We start from the raw sequence: 17623 nt of genomic DNA, 5'->3' as shown, positions 1-17623 counted from the left end.
CCTGGGATTCTTCCGTCCTAGATGATGGACACTTGTCCTTGTTGGACCTCATCAGATTTCTTTTGGCCCAATCCTCCAATTTGTCTAGGTCACTCTGGATCCTATGCCTACCTTCCAGGTTATCTACTTTTCCCCCCAACTTAGTGTCATCTGCGAACTTGCTGAGGGTGCAATCCATCCCATCATCCAGATCATTAATGAAGCTGTTGAACAAAACCGGCCCCAGGATCAACCCCTGGGGCACTTTACTGAATTCAGAAGGGCCTTGCTTTTGTGACCACACTACCTGATATTTTTAGCCCTGGTAAATGAAGCAGGTTTACATTTAGTAATTGGGCAGGAGGCCTCTCAGAAAAAGTTCGGTGCTATAGGAGGTGTTGCTTATTCACTGGGTAACGTGAGACCTTCCTGTTACCAGTGCAGCATAGAATGCACTTTGCTCCCAGAGTCGAGAATGAGGTCCTTTGCTTCCATATGCAGCCCATTAAAGACAATGAAAAGACTCCCACTCACTTCAAAAGGCTTTGGACAGAAGTGGTTATACACGGGGTAACTCCACTGTTTTCACAGGGTCCTGGTCCCGCAGCGGAAGAGGGCCATGAGAGCTTGTTGCAGAGCTGCTGCTCAGGGATGGGAACCTCCCAGTGCTCCAGCCCTCCAAAATCATTCAGGCTGCACTTTCTGCACAACTATGTGCTAGCTGAGGGGTGCGTGGGAATTGGTGGCCTCCACTGCAAGTGATGGGCATCTCAGGTACTTAAAGCCTTGGCCTAGAGGAGGGAAGCACCTAACTCCAGAGTCTGCAGCTGCCTAGGGCCAGTGTTGAGGATTTAGAACCCTTAGTGCCACCATTGCAAGGTTCAAGCATGCTCAGCCTTGGAATTGCCACCCCTCCCTTGCTAGCAGCTGCAGCTATCTAAGGCTGGCCTCTGGCAATTGGCCCCATGGCTGTAGCCAGAGAAGCTGCAGGTGGCTCTGTGACTACTGGGGGCCATTAAGCTAGGAGTGGATAAAGAAACTGGAGTTAACCTCAAGGAACAGAGGTCACCTGTAGGAAAGGAATGTCAAGGGAAGCAGGGAAAGAGGAAGCAGATCAGGTTTGCAGGGGGAGAATAGCCCCAGCTGGCTAGGGAGCACATCCAGTGATGAGCTGCCAAAATCTTAACAACTGGTTCCCTCCTCTCTCCATGAGGGGGTCATAGAATCATAGAATATCAGGGTTGGAAGGGACCTCAGGAGGTCATCTAGTCCAACCCCCTGCTCAAAGCAGGACCAATCCCCAATTAAATCATCCCAGCCCGGGCTTTGTCAAGCCTGACCTTAAAAACTTCTAAGGTAGGAGATTCTACCACCTCTCTAGGTAATGCATTCCAGTGTTTCACCACCCTCCTAGTGAAAAAGTTTTTCCTAATATCCAACCTAAACCTCCCCCACTGCAACTTGAGACCATTACTCCTTGTCCTGTCCTCTTCTACCACTGAGAATAGTCTAGAACCATCCTCTCTGGAACCACCTCTCAGGTAGTTGAAAGCAGCTATCAAATCCCCCCTCATTCTTCTCTTCTGCAGTCAATCCCAGTTCCCTCAGCCTCTCCTCATAAGTCATGTGTTCCAGTCCCCTAATCATTTTTGTTGCCCTTCGCTGGACTCTCTCCAATTTATCCACATCCTTCTTGTAGTGTGGGGCCCAAAACTGGACACAGTACTCCAGATGATGCCTCACCAATGCCGAATAGAGGGGAACGATCACATCCCTCGATCTGCTCGCTATGCCCCTACTTATACATCCCAAAATGCCATGGGCCTTCTTGGCAACAAGGGCACACTGCTGACTCATATCCAGCTTCTCGTCCACTGTCACCCCTATGTCCTTTTCTGCAGAACTGCTGCCTAGCCATTCGGTCCCTAGTTTGTAGCGGTACATTGGGTTCTTCCGTCCTAAGTGCAGGACCCTGCACTTATCCTTATTGAACCTCATCAGATTTCTTTTGGCCCAATCCTCCAATTTGTCTAGGTCCCTCTGTATCCTATCCCTGCCCTCCAGCGTATCTCCCACTCCTCCTAGTTTAGTATCATCCGCAAATTTGCTGAGAGTGCAATCCACACCATCCTCCAGATCATTTATGAAGATATTAAACAAAACCGGCCCCAGGACCGACCCCTGGGGCATTCCACTTGACACCGGCTGCTAACTAGACACGGAGCCATTGATCACTACCCGTTGAGCCCGACAATCTAGCCAACTTTCTACCCACCTTATAGTGCATTCATCCAGCCCATACTTCCTTAACTTGCTGACAAGGATACTGTGGGAGACCGTGTCAAAAGCTTTGCTAAAGTCAAGAAACAATACATCCACTGCTTTCCCTTCATCCACAGAACCAGTAATCTCATCATAGAAGGAGATTAGATTAGTCAGGCATGACCTTCCCTTGGTGAATCCATGCTGACTGTTCCTGATCACTTTCCTCTCATGTAAGTGCTTCAGGATTGATTCTTTGAGGACCTGCTCCATGATTTTTCCGGGGACGGAGGTGAGGCTGACTGGCCAGTAGTTCCCAGGATCCTCCTTCTTCCCTTTTTTAAAGATTGGCACTACATTAGCCTTTTTCCAGTCATCCGGGACTTCCCCCATTCACCACCAGTTTTCAAAGATAATGGCCAGTGGCTCTGCAATCACATCCACCAACTCCTTTAGCACTCTCGGATGCAACTCATCCGGCCCCATGGACTTGTGCACGTCCAGCTTTTCTAAATAGTCCCTAACCACCCATCCCTGCCCCCCAGGATCCCAGCCCCATCTACCCCCATCCCCTGTCCCCTGACTGTCCCCAGAACCGGGCAGGAGGGTCTCGTGGGCCACCGTAGTGTGTGCCCACCCCACCCCTAATAGCCAGAGGGACCTGCCGGAGGGGCGAGGTGGGGAGTCCCGGCGGTGCTTACCTGGGGCAGCTCCCGGGAAGCATCCAGCAGCACCCTCTGGCTCCTAGGGGCAGGGTAGCATAGCTAGGGTGGGAGCAGGGGGAGTGGCCGCTCCCCTCACTGATCACATCAAAAGTGGCGCCTTAAGCACCAACTCCCTGGGTGCTCTGGGGCTGGAGCCCCCACAGGGAAAATTTAGTGGGTGCAGAGCCCCCACTGACAGCTCCCCGCCTGGCCCCAGCTCACCTCACCTCCGCTCCGCCTCCGCCTCCTCCCCTGAACGCGCCGCCCCGCTCTGCTTCTCCCCCCCGCACCTCGGCTTCCTGCGAATCAGCAGTTCACGCGGGAAGCCAGGGAGGGCTGAGAAGCAGGCGGCGGCTTCGCGCTCAGGTCCAGGGAGGCAGAGGTGAGCTGGGGCAGGGAGCGATTCCCCTACGCGCCCCCCGGGTTACCTGCTGCGGTGCGGGTGGCCCTTCTCATGCCCCCCCCCACCCCAGCTCACCTCCGCCTCCTTGGGCCTGAGCGCAAAGCCGCCACTTGCTTCTCAGCCCTCCCCGGCTTCCCGCGTGAACAGCTGATTCGCAGGAAGCTGCGGGGGGGCAGAGAAGCAGAGCGGGGCGGCACGTTCAGGGGCGGAGGCGGAGCGGAGGTGGGCTGGGGTTGGAGGGGCACGAGGAGGGCCACCCGCGCAACAGCAGGTAACCCGGGGGATGCGCAGGGGAATTGCTCCCCGCCCCAGCTCGCCTCCGCCTCCCTGGGCCTGAGCACGAAGCTGCTGCCTGCTTCTCAGCCCTCCCCAGCTTCCCGCGTGAACAGCTGATTCGCGGGAAGCCGGGGGAGGGGAGGGGGCAGAGAAGCAGGGTGGGGCGGCGCGTTCAGGGGCGGAGGCCGAGTGGAGATGAGCTGGGGCCAGGCGCGGGGTGGGGAGCTGCCGGTGGGTGCTCTGCACCCACCAAATTTTCTCTGTGGGTGCTCCGGGGCTGGAGCACCCACGGAGTCAGTGCCTAAGGCGCCACTTTTGGCCGGTTGTTAAATTTAGAAGCCCTTTTAGAACCGGTTGTCCCGCTAAAAGGGCTTCTAAATTTAACAACTGGCTCCCGCGAACCGGCTCCAGCTCACCACTGAGCACATCCAAGGTAGAAGAGAAACAAGCATGGGGAGAGGTGGTGGTGACCAAGACGAGAGCAGGAGAAAGGCTGGTGTCTTCAGCTTCCCAAAGGCTAAGTCCTCACTTTGGGGAAATGGTGTTTGCAAGCGGCTTGCTCAAATGGCAGGATGGGTGCTGAGGGAGGCATTTGTCAGAATTGATCGGGTATCTGCTGGCTGTGAAACTTTATTGAGCTGAGGCCAGAACAACATACAGTGACTGGTGACATAAGGTGGTACTGGAGACATGGCTATAGAAGGTTTGAATGAGGAAGGAGATAAATCTGTGGGGAGTTTCCCCAGATCATTATGAAAGTTCTGCTCACTGTGGACACTGGTTAATCCACATGCACATACAGCTCAATGAGAAGAACTGGGGGCTGAGCGATCTGGGCATGGCAATGCAGATAGTCATGCAGAGGTGTGTGATCAAAATGAAAAATGTCTCTGAGATTCAGTACCAGGTACACTAGGGCACCAATGGCCCTGCCGCACCAGGCCCACACTCGGAGCCCACAATGACGACATGGGGGCCCACAAAAATGGTTGGTGCCAGGGCCCACAAAAGGTTAATCCGGCCCTGGCAGTGACTATGCAACAGCAAGTGGCGGTGGTGCTCGGGAAGCTTACAATGCCAGATTGCTATTCTGCAGTGGGCAATCAGTTCAGATTTGGACTATCCACTGTGGGGGCTGTTGTCATCCAAATGTGCAAGGTCATTAACTGTCTCCTGCTATGCAGGCCTGTGACTCTCGGCAATGTGCAGGAAATAGTAAGTAGATAAATTTGCAGCAATGGTGTTTCTAAACTATGGTGGGATGACAGTCAGCACACACATCCATATTCGGGCACCATCCCACCTGGCCAGTGAATATGTACACGGAAAAGGCTACTTTTGCATGGTTACACAAGTGTTGGTGGATCACCAGGAATGCTTCACTGATGTTCACGTGGGCTAGTCAGGGAAGGTGCCTGACACTTGAAGAACACAGGACTGTTCAGAAAGTTGCAAGCAGGGACATTCTTCCTCAACTGATTCAGTTGCACTAGCAATGTTGAAAGACACATAGTGATTCTGCAGGACCAAGCATATCCCTTGCTCCCCTGACTCATGAAACTTTACACTTTCCACCTCGACAGAACCAAGGAAAGATTCGACTCCTGGCTGAGCAGGTGCAGGATGACCGTTGGATATGCATTTGGGAGACTCCAAACTCACTGGTGATGTTTAATGCTTAGATTGGATCTCAGCATTCCTATTATTGTTGCAGCATGCTGTGCATTATATAATATCATCATGAGGTAAAGGCTCCTGGCAGGGCGGCATGAGGCGGACCAGCTGTCTGCTGAATTTGAACAGCCAGACACAAGGACTATTAGAAAAGCCAACTGTGGAGCCATAAGGTTGAGGGAGGCCTTAAAAGAACTTTATAACTGTCAGCCATAGCAATGTTGTGTGATGCTTTTGGGAAATGTTGTGCCTTCGTGTGTATAGACCTTAAATATGGGTGGGATCTTGACTCCCGTTGTGAATTCTGTAATGTGGCATGTCTGCTTGGTGTAAGCTGGTATAAAACATGGACTCTGAGTTTCAGAAAATAAAACTTTATTGGGGGCAAATAAACAGAAAACAAAGCTAAAGTGCAAATAAACAAGTTAGAAACATTGAAGCAGTACTGTTAAGAGGGTGACCTATATTTATAAAAGCTGAGTAAAATAATAAACATACACATTTACATATTGTGACGGGGCAAGGCCAGATGGCTATAGAAAAGTAGTGGGAGATAGATATATTAGCTCCAGGCTAAACAAATCCCTGGTACCAGGATAAGTTAAATGGCAGCTGCTCCAGGTCAGTTAAGACACCTGCGGCTAATTAAGAACTTTCCAGAAGGCAGGGAGAACACTAGGTTGATTGGGACACCTGAAGCCAATCAGGGGATGGCTGAAACTAGTTAAAAGCTTCCCAGTTAGTCAGGTGGGTGTGCATGTCAGGAGCTGTGGGAGGAAGTTGTGCTGTTGGAGAGACTGAGCAGTACACACCATATCAGGCACAAGAAAGGAGGCCCTGAGGTAAGGGTGAAGTGGAGCTTGAGGAAGTGGGGGCTGCTGTGGGGCTGCTGTAGCCCAGAAAATTGTACGTGTCATGTTTCTAAAAGGTCAGCTACCATAGCTGATACTATTAGGGTCCCTGGGCTGGAGCCGGGAGTAGAGGGTGGGCCCAGGCTCCCCCCTTTGCCCCCTCCCCCCTGATTAATCACTGAGACTAGGAGACAACAGAGACTGTGCAAGGGAGGATAGCTTCTCCTCACCTCCCTTGCTGGCTTATGATGAAAATGGCTCAGTAGACTGTGACCCTTGTCTCTAGAGAGAGAAGGGTTACATGGAGGGTCACAGAGAGCCTCTGAGGCTAGCAAAATCCGCCAGGAAATGCGGGACCCACAGAGACAAGGACAGAACTTTGTCACATTATTAAAAACATTTTACAATGTTTCATTCGTGGTAAACACACGTACTGCATGGTTCTTGTTGGCTGATCCTACAGTTGTCACAGGTCAGTGTTGGTATAGTCATGATTCTCCTAGTTCCGGCTTGCATGGCGTGCCTGGAGTATGGATTCACTCTGTGCTGCCACCTGTTATGTTTGGGGCTATATGGAGCAATGCCATGGAGTTGCCATGGATTGGAAAGGCTGCTGTGGAGGGGGTCTTTGGACAGACTGTTGCTTGGGAGGTTTAGATACTGGGTGTCCCTGGGGTATGAGAATAGGGACTGTGCAGGTTGGTTTGAGCTGATATCTCTTGCTCCTGAGGATGACAAAGGCCCAGAGAACACAGCTGCTACTGGCATCCCAAGGCTGCACTGGCTCATATACCACTATCCTGTTTATTGCTCTGTTGCCAGCCGAATGCATTACAGAGTGGCATGGGGATGTCTCCTATCCCGGGGAAGAAACAAGGCTACCATCCCTAGAAATCTTCCAGAGAGGATTGCATAGTCTCTCCATGAAAGTTTCACTGAGGTTGTTCAAGTGGATAAAAGGGACATCCCTGTTCAAACAAAGTACTGAGCATGAGGAGAACTGTGGTCCCCTGCTAGCCCAGTCAGCCAAAGTGAACACCACCTCTACCTTTCTTCTACCACTAACCGAGCACAGGACCCTGATCTGTGTGGCCTGTGGAATTTGGCCTGCTGCACTAATCCATTTGAATTTATTACCTAACATGCAGTAGTTGATTAAAGTGGCAATTCGATGATTCTATGTACTAGATATTAATTCCAAAGCATTAACCTGAATTGGATTCCCAGTGCTGGTTTTAAAAGTAAAGTGAGGAATCCAAAGTCTCTCTTTGCTCTCTAAACATGTGGATGGGGTGGGCACCACTTTAAAATGGGGAAGAAGGGCAGGGAAAGGGAGGTGAGGTTTTGGACAATGAATAGGGAAACAAACATGCCTGTGCGGAATAGATTTACATTTTTTATTAAAGCTAATGTTAAAATTATATAGTACACAGGTTGGGAAAGGAGTGTCTGTACATCTGGGTATAGTGCTTAGATTATCCACAAATACAAAGTTTGTTTTTAGAAGTCATAAGATACATATAGTGCATAATCAGCAATAACCCAGATTTAGGTGAATACATTTAAGAATACAGTTTAGATATTAGCATCCAAGTATTTGGATACATCACTCATGAAAAGCTGTACAGAGATGTGGTTGTGGGAAGCAAAATTTATCAATGAGTGAAGATTGTCCCTCAGTAACTGAGAATTAGGTTGGTTGTCCATTTAGAAAATACAATATATCAAGGAAGTATTTCAGTTACTTTCCTTACTGTGCTTCTCAGCGGAACTCTAGCACATCCCTCTGGTATTGCCGATGTCCAGTGATGTGTTTTATGTTAGATGTCCCTCAACCATCCGATGGTGTCCGACACCATGAGTTGCCGCATCAGCCGAGCATAGCGCTGACCGATTCCTCATTCTCTCAACACTCACTGATTACTGGGATTCCATGCGCCCAAGGATCTGACGATCAGCATGTGTGTCTGAACCTGGTAATCCCTAGCTCTCAAGATGTCAGCCAGAGGGGCGTATTTCTCCACTTTTTGAGCTCGGGTATCATGGAAGGCCGGGGTCCTCAAAGGGCACTGTGACATCCACTATGATGATCTTCTTCCAGTCCTCGTTGGTGATGATGATGTCCGGTCGCAGTTGGCTGTCGGTTCCGGGGTTGGCGGCATTCACAGCAACCTTCCCTACGGGTGACGGGATGGCTCTGACCAGGCAATCGTGGATGGCATTATGTCGCAGCTGCCAGGCTCTGGAATGGGGCTTGCAGTACACGGGACATGGGGTAGTGTCTCGTTGGCATAGCCGCGCTTCTTGCATTGCTTGTCCCGATTCCCATGGCGGATGGCTCCGTTCAGTGGAATGCAGTTGTGTAAGGCCCAGTGGATGAACCTCCAGTCGGCAAATAGGGTGAAGGAATTGGAATTGGTTGCTGGCGTCCCACTAGCACATCACCTCAAATGCCTTGCCCTGATCCAACTTCCGCTTCAGGTTTTCCACATACTGGCAGCAGATGGCATCCTTCAGGGTCCTCTCCAGCATGGTTCTGGCTCTCAAAGTGATGATTGTGCGGTCCGTGTTCTTCACCTGTGGCATTCCTGGCATTCCTCGCACCATGTCTAGCGGCAGCCGATACGCTTTTCCAGTTTCCATGTACCATTGTGGGCATGAGTCCAGAGCGAAGCGAAGTCTTCCCCCTCTCTTCCAAATTCACCTTCCAGGGAGCCGCTCAGGTAGGTGGCTGGAGTTGGAGGGGGTCCTGGTGATTCGCCTCTTGGTGACATCCTGCATGGCACTTTCTGCAATGTTCCTCACCATGGCGTCCAGGCATGTCAGAAGGCAGAAGACATGAGTGATCACTTCAGCGTTGCATAGAGCACCCATTTGAGGGACCTTGGCACCGCCCTGCCTGTGTGAGATGTACACCAATTCATTGCTGGCTCTCTGGGGAAGAAACATCCACTTCTTCACTAGCTGCCTGATGGTGTTGTCTGCCTTGTTCAGAGGTACCTTCGGCATGGCTGATCCCCTCAGGACAAATGAGATATGGGGGATCAGGAAGGTGTTCAAGGCGTTGATCTTCTGCCATGGTGCCAGTAGGGAGGAGTCGATCCTGGCCACGTCTTGTAGGATCTCCACGATGGTATCCTCAGGTATCTTCTGGATACAGACACCTGTGGGTGTGCCGAGATGTTGGTATGCTTGCCTGTCCTTGAGGAAGATCATGGGTTCACCCTGGATTTGAAATGGCGTCACCTGGACCGAGTCCCTTCTACTGCCATCGATATGCAGGGTTGCGCACGTCATACACTCAGCTAAGTTCCCTTCCCCTTCCTCAACTGACTCCTCTGTTCTTGCCTGGTGGGATTGGCTTGATTTCGGCAGAGTTTTGAACAGCTCCTTGCTTGCAGTCTGGTTTGCATCCGCCTTTGTGCCCCCTACCGCCTCCTCCTCACTGGGCATTGAAGGTGTTTCTGCGCCCAGTTGTAACAATGCATCCATAATCACATTCAGGGTGCTGGTAGGGTCCCTGCCAAGTATGGCATGCCATTCATTGTAGAAGCAGCAGGTCTGCAGAGTGGCCCCAGATTTGTTGTTGCCCTTCCGTGCTTTCTGATATCTCTGCTGAAGTTTCTTGGCTTTCACCTGGCACTGCTGCTTGTTCCTTTTGTGCCAAGTATGGCATCCCCTGTGCAATGTGCATATAGATGTCTAGATTCCTTTCGCTGTTCCTGAACTGGCTTACACAGCCTCTTCTCCCCACAGGCCAAGGAGATCCAGGACTTGTAGGCAAGAGCATGTCTAGGTATAGCTCTGTCTGTGCCAAGCTGGCATGGTGAGATGCTTACAAATGTGGGTTAGTAGGTATGCTTTCCAAGGCAGGTAACCAGAAAAAGGCATTTCAAAACATGCTGAGGTTTTTAAAGGGGAAAGGTGGGGTTCTGGTATCTGTGGTCCCTGGGCAGTGGAGTGCAAAATTGTGACTATAGTGACCACTCTTGTGGGGACAGGAGCATTGTGGGACAGCTAGTGGAGCACTGTTAGGATCAACACAGGTAGTACAGTGTCTACACTAGCACTTTGTCAACGGAAGTAGGTAGACTTTGGCTCTGCATTGTCTGAGGAGGTGGTGATATTGCATTAAAGAAACAGGGTGCTTACATTGGGGGAGACAAATGTAGATCCGATTGCGAAAGAAATTGATGTAAGTTGCTCCAACTTTGTAGGATAGATCAGGCTGTAGACTGGGATTTCCAAATGAGCCTAAAAGTTAGGATGCCCAATTTTCAATGGGTTTGGGGCCTTGCTCCGTTAGAGCTGGTCTACACTGTCTACACTACATTGGCATATCTATGTCTCTCAGGGGTGTTACGAACCCTGAGCAACGTAGTTAAGCCAACCTAACCTCTGGTGAAGACAGCGTTAGGTCAATGGGATAATTCTTCTGTTTCCACCTAGCTACTGCCTCTTGGGCAAGAGGAGTCCCTTCGCCAATGGGAGAACCCTTCCATTGCCTTAGCGAGTGGTTACACTGAAGCACCTGGGCCATCCCTTGAGGGCAACTGCTCCCTAGTTGCTCATAGGAAACAATGGCTGTGTCAGCAGAATCGTCCTTGTCCTTCTACCATGTATGCTGTTATGTGGAGGATGTGGTATATTCACATTTTGCAGTAACTTGTGAAAATACCCATCTGACAAACTGAGATCCATGATACCTTAAATTTCATGATACCATGATTTCTTGACACCTTAAATAACTGCTTCTTGGAGCAGCTAGGCCTGGAACCCACAAGAGGACAGGCAATTCTTGATTTAATCCTAAGTGCAGCATAGGATCTGGTCCAAAAGGTAAATATAGCTGGACCGCTTGGTAATAGTGACCATAATATAATTAAATTTAACATCCCTGTGGTGGGGAAAACCCCACAGCAGCCCAACACTGTGGCATTTAATTTCAGAAAGGGGAACTACACAGAAATTAAAAGGTACAGTGCAAAAAGTGAAATCCCTGAAAGCTGCATGGAAACTTTTTAAAGACACAATAATAGAATCTCAACTTAAATGTATACCCCCAAATTTAAAAAAACATAGTAAAAGAATCAAAGTGCCACCATGGCTAAACAATAAAGTGAAAGAAGCAGTGAGAGGTAAAACGGCATCCTTTAAAAAGTGGAAGTTAAATCCTAGTGAGGAAAACAGAAAGGATCATAAACACTGGCAAATGAAGTGTAAACATATAATTAGGAAGGCCAAAAAAGAATTTGAAGAACAGCTAGCCAAAGACTCCAAAAGTAATAGCAAAATTGTTGGAATTTCTAAACATTACAGATAACAATTTCTTTACTCAAAAAGTGTTGCAGCCAACATAACGGAATTCTTTATTAGACCTTGTCATAACAAATAAAGAGGAACTGATCACAGAACTTAAAATTAATGGTAGCTTAGGTACAAGTGATCATGACTTGATCACATTTATAATGTGCAAACAGAATAAAGTCCAGACCAATAATTATAGATACTTGGTGCTTGAATAGGGCTGGTTTCACAAAGCTGAAAATAATTATGGGCCAACTCAGCTGGGAGGAAGAATTTAATCAGAAATCTGTGAATGATAACTGGGAACCATTTAAGAACACCTTCCTAGATTCTCACAAAGCCACAATTCTGCAACTTAGGAAGAAGGCTGTGCTGGTTATAAAACCCAATCTGGTTTAGAGGGGAAAATTTATATATATATATACACACACACACACACACACACACACACACGCGCACACACACCAATGGAAGAAAGGGAATGTTGATAGTAATGAGTATAAATCAGAAGTTGGGAAGTGTAGAAAATTAATAAGGGAAGCAGAGGAAGAAATCAATCTATGAGCAGCAGAGTTAAAAAGAGTTTTTTAAATATCTTAGGAACAAAAAGCATCCTGACAATGGTATTGGTCCATTACTAGATGAAAATGGTAGGATTGTCAATAATAATGCAGAAGAGTCTTAAATGTTCAATAAATATTTCTGTTTTGTATTTGGAGAAAAAGCAGATGATATAGTCGCATCATATGATGCTGATAACGCCCTCCATTCCACTAGTATCTCTGGGGGTGTTACACAGAAGCTGCCAAAGTTAGATATTTTTAAATCAGTAGGTCCAGATAATTGGCAAACATTAAATGGATTAAAAACTGGCTAACTGACAAGTCCCAAAATATAATTGTAAACGGTGAACCATCAGCCAGCAGCATGTTTCCAGGGGGGTCCTGCAGGGATCGGTTCTTGACCCCACACTATTTAACATTTTAATCAATGACCTGGAAAAAAACAAACTGATAAAGTTTGCTGATGACTCGTTTATAAAGTTTGCTGATGACACACTGATAAAGTTTGCCAATAACACAAAAACTGGGGGAACTGTAAATGATGAAGAGGACAGGTCACTGATACAGAGTGTTCTGGAAAGCTTGATAACCTGGGCACAAGCAAACAATATGCATTTTAATATGCTTAAATATAAATGTATACATCTAGGAACAAAGAAAGTAGGCCACTTACATGATGGGGGGCTCTATTCTGGGAATCAGTGACTCTGAAGAAGATTTGGGGATTGTGGTAGTCAGCTGAACATGAGCTTAAAGAGGGATGCTGTGGCTAAAAGAGCTAATGTGACACTGGGATGCATAGATGGGAATCCCGAGTAGGAGTAGAGAGGTTATTTTACATCTGTATTTGGCACTGGTGTGATGACTGCTGGAATACTCTATCCCCTTCTGGTGCCCACAATTCAAGAAGGATGTTGATAAATTCGAGAGGTTCAGAGAAGAGCTACAAGAAGATTAAAAAAAGAAATGGAGTACTTGTGGCACCTTAGAGACTAACCAATTTATTTGAGCATAAGCTTTCGTGAGCTACAGCTCACTTCATCGGATGCATACTGGGGAAAGTGTAGAAGACCTTTTTATACACACAAAGCATGAAAAAATACCTCCCCCCACCCCACTCTCCTGCTGGTAATAGCTTATCTAAAGTGATCACTCTCCTTACAATGTGTATGATAATCAAGTTGGGCCATTTCCAGCACAAATCCAGGTTTTCTCCCCCCCCCCCCACAAACCCACTCTCCTGCTGGTAATAGGGTTGGGGGGGGAGAAAACCTGGATTTGTGCTGGAAATGGCCCAACTTGATCATCATACACATTGTAAGGAGAGTGATCACTTTAGATAAGCTATTACCAGCAGGAGAGTGGGGTGTGGGGAGGTATTTTTTTTTCATGCTTTGTGTGTATAAAAAGGTCTTCTACACTTTCCACAGTATGCATCCGATGAAGTGAGCTGTAGCTCACGAAAGCTCATGCTCAAATAAATTGGTTAGTCTCTAAGGTGCCACAAGTACTCCTTTCCTTTTTGCAAATATAGACTAACATGGCTGTTACTCTGAAACCTGTCAAGAAGATTAAAGGATTTGACAACATGCCTTCTATCAATAAACTCAAAATGCTCAATCTCTTTAGTTTAACAAAGGAAGGTTAAGGGTTGACTTGATTACAATCTATAAGTATCTACATGGGGAATACATATTTAATAACGGGTTCTTCAATCTAGAAGAGAAACATAATCCAATGGCTGGTAGTTGAAGCTAAACAAATTCAGACTGGATATAAGATATAAATTTTTGACAGTGAAGGTAATTAACCACTGAAACAATTTACCAAGTGTTCTGGTGGATTCTCCATCACCAACCGTTTTAAAATTAGGATTAGAAGTTTTTCTCAAAGGTCTGCTCTAGGAATCGTTTTGGGTAAGGTCTCTGGCCCATGTCATACAGAAAGTCAGATTAGATGATCACAATGGTCCCTTCTGGCCTTGGAACCTATTAATCTTTTGTCCTAACACCCATTGGAAACCTTCTCTTTACATATCATCATTCTGGGAACCTCATAACATCAGAGGAATGAGTCCAAGAAATCCTAATGTTTGGTTATATGATCCAGTTCTACACTCCACCTCCCTCCCTCATCGATTCTCAGGGACCCTTCTCACAAGAGGTTACTCATCCAAGAGGTCAATACTCTCCTCACTCTTGAAACTATAGAAGAGGTTTATGCATGTTACAGACAGAAAGGTTTCTATTAAAAATATTTCCTCAGGAAGGAAAGAGGTTGGAGACTGTCACAGGGCGGGACTCACCCCTGCAGCACCTCCTGCTGGTCTCTCAGGGAATTAGCTCTTCCAGCCTCTGGAGTGCCCTCTGCAGGCCAGTGTCTCACTGCCACTGGCCCCTGTGTCCCTCCCAGAGCCTGATGCCCCTTTCCCTGGGGTGCTGCCCCTTGGCAGTACCCCCACAGTCTCTGGTCTCCCCTCCCCAGGGAACCCCCACCCACTATCCCAACCTCGCCTCAGTCTTTGGCTACTGCCAGTCATCACTGAGCCCCCGCACACTGGGGCAGACGGCAGTGTATAAGCCAATCATCACAGGCAAGGGAGGTTTGGACCTGCTGCCTCTGCCTACCCATGGGCTGCCCCCTGCAACCCCAGTACCCTTTTTGACTTTCCACTAGGCCTACAGCCTGAGGGGTTTCTGGGTCGGAGCTCCCCAGGTCCTCTGGCCTACCCTTAGGTACCCAGGTATGCTCCCCAGCAGCCAGGCCCTTTTCCCTCTAAAGGCAGAGAGAGAGTCCATCTGCTCCCAGCCCACTGCCCTCTTATAAGGGCCAGCTGAGCTCTGATTGGGGCATGGCCACAGCTGAGCCTGCTTCCCCCAATCAGCCTGGGAACTGCTTGCTCCCAGCCACAGCCTTCTCTTGGGCTGTTTTAAGCCCTTTAAGGCGAAAGCAGGTGACCACCCTGCTACAGAGACCCATTCCAGACCTCTGGCTACTCAATGAACTCGATTACAATCTATACCTTCATTCAATGCATAAGGTTTGGATGGTGACTGTAGCAGTGATCATTCCAACTCTAGATCCAGAAGACTGGTTTGTGCCTCCCGTCCTTCAAAATGCCTACTTTCATGGTGCTAGCGATCTTGCACACAGAAAGTACCTCAGGTTTGTGGTAGGTTGAAACCACAACCAGTACAGGCCTATCCCCAGCGCCAAGACTTTTCATAAAGTTGTTATCTGTAGTGGTAGCTTGCCTGAGAAGGATGGGGATATCAGTACACCCATATTTGGATCACAGGCTCATCAAGGAGAGGTCTCATCAGGGAGAGCAGTACAGCGGTGCATAGACAATCCAGGAAGTTTTTGGAAAGCGTAGGGGACAATTTCCTGGTGCAAGTGCTAGAGGAGCCAACTGGGGGGGAGCTTTTCTTGACCTGCTGCTCACAAACCGGGAAGAATTAGTAGGGGAAGCAAAAGTGGATGGGAATCTGGGAGGCAGTGACCATGAGTTGGTTGAGTTCAGGATCCTGACACAGGGAAGAAAGGTAAGCAGCAGGATACGGACCCTGGACTTCAGGAAAGCAGACTTCGACTTCCTCAGGGAACGGATGGGTAGGATCCCCTGGGGGACTAACATGAAGGGGAAAGGAGTCCAGGAGAGCTGGCTGTATTTCAAGGAATCCCTGTTGAGGTTACAGGGACAGACCATCCCGATGTGTCGAAAGAATACTAAGTATGGCAGGCGACCAGCTTGGCTTAACGGTGAAATCCTAGCAGATCTTAAGCATAAAAAAGAAGCTTACAAGAAGTGGAAGGTTGGACATATGACCAGGGAAGAGTATAAAAATATTGCTCGGGCATGTAGGAAAGAAATTAGGAGGGCCAAATCGCACCTGGAGCTGCAGCTAGTGAGAGATGTTAAGAGTAACAAGAAGGGTTTCTTCAGGTATGTTGGCAACAAGAAGAAAGCCAAGGAAAGTGTGGGCCCCTTAATGAATGAGGGAGGCAACCTAGTGACGGAGAATGTGGAAAAAGCTAATGTACTCAATGCTTTTTTTGCCTCTGTCTTCACGAACAAGGTCAGCTCCCAGACTGCTGTGCTGGGCATCACAACATGGGGAATAGATGGCCAGCCCTCTGTGGAGAAAGAGGTGGTTAGGGACTATTTAGAAAAACTGGACGTGCACAAGTCCATGGGGCCGGATGAGTTGCATCGGAGAGTGCTAAAGGAACTGGCGGCTGTGATTGCAGAGCCATTGGCCATTATCTTTGAAAACTGGTGGCGAACGGGGGAAGTCCCGGATGACTGGAAAAAGGCTAATGTAGTGCCAATCTTTAAAAAAGGGAAGAAGGAGGATCCTGGGAACTACAGGCCAGTAAGCCTCACTTCAGTCCCCGGAAAAATCATGGAGCAGGTCCTCAAAGAATCAATCCTGAAGCACTTACATGAGAGGAAAGTGATCAGGAACAGTCAGCATGGATTCACCAAGGGAAGGTCATGCCTGACTAATCTAATCGCCTTCTATGATGAGATTACTGGTTCTGTGGATGAAGGGAAAGCAGTGGATGTATTGTTTCTTGACTTTAGCAAAGCTTTTAACACGGTCTCCCACAGTATCCTTGTCAGCAAGTTAAGGAAGTATGGGCTGGATGAATGCACTATAAAGTGGGTAGAAAGTGGGCTAGATTGTCGGGCTCAATGGGTAGTGATCAATGGCTCCATGTCTAGTTGGCAGCCGGTGTCAAGTGGAGTGCCCCAGGGGTCGGTCCTGGGGCCGGTTTTGTTCAATATCTTCATAAATGATCTGGAGGATGGTGTGGATTGCACTCTCAGCAAATTTGCGGATGATACTAAACTGGGAGGAGTGGTAGATACGCTGGAGGGCAGGGATAGGATACAGAGGGACCTAGACAAATTGGAGGATTGGGCCAAAAGAAATCTGATGAGGTTCAATAAGGATAAGTGCAGGGTCCTGCACTTAGGACGGAAGAACCCAATGTACCGCTACAGACTAGGGACCGAATGGCTAGGCAGCAGTTCTGCAGAAAAGGGCCTAGAGGTGACAGTGGACGAGAAGCTGGATATGAGCCAGCAGTGTGCCCTTGTTGCCAAGAAGGCCAATGGCATTTTGGGATGTATAAGTAGGGGCATAGCGAGCAGATCGAGGGACATGATTGTCCCCCTCTATTCGACATTGGTGAGGCCTCAACTGGAGTACTGTGTCCAGTTTTGGGCCCCACACTACAAGAAGGATGTGGATAAATTGGAGAGAGTCCAGCGAAGGGCAACAAGAATGATTAGGGGTCTGGAACACATGAGTTATGAGGAGAGGCTGAGGGAGCTGGGATTGTTTAGTCTGCAGAAGAATCATAGAATCATAGAATATCAGGGTTGGAAGGGACCCCAGAAGGTCATCTAGTCCAATCCCCTGCTCAAAGCAGGACCAATTCCCAGTTAAATCATCCCAGCCAGGGCTTTGTCAAGCCTGACCTTAAAAACCTCTAAGGAAGGAGATTCTACCACCTCCCTAGGTAACGCATTCCAGTGTTTCACCACCCTCTTAGTGAAAAAGTTTTTCCTAATATCCAATCTAAACCTCCCCC

At 48.4% G+C, this 17623-nt stretch overlaps 1 protein-coding gene across 1 annotated transcript in view; it reads left to right on the top strand.

Moving 5' to 3' along the window:
• RNF43 (ring finger protein 43) overlaps positions 1-8033 on the top strand; it is a 109018-nt gene extending 100985 nt beyond the window's left edge. Inside the window, exon 10 of the mRNA XM_077836951.1 lies at positions 7974-8033. Within this exon, the coding sequence (XP_077693077.1) occupies positions 7974-8033 (60 nt within the window). The remainder of the gene's footprint in view (positions 1-7973) is intronic.
• Positions 8034-17623: the final 9590 nt, after the last annotated feature.

This window comes from Eretmochelys imbricata, chromosome 17 (assembly GCF_965152235.1).
Source record: "Eretmochelys imbricata isolate rEreImb1 chromosome 17, rEreImb1.hap1, whole genome shotgun sequence".
In the NCBI taxonomy this organism is placed as follows: Eukaryota; Metazoa; Chordata; order Testudines; family Cheloniidae; genus Eretmochelys; species Eretmochelys imbricata.
This window is presented reverse-complemented; position numbering and strand designations above follow the sequence as displayed.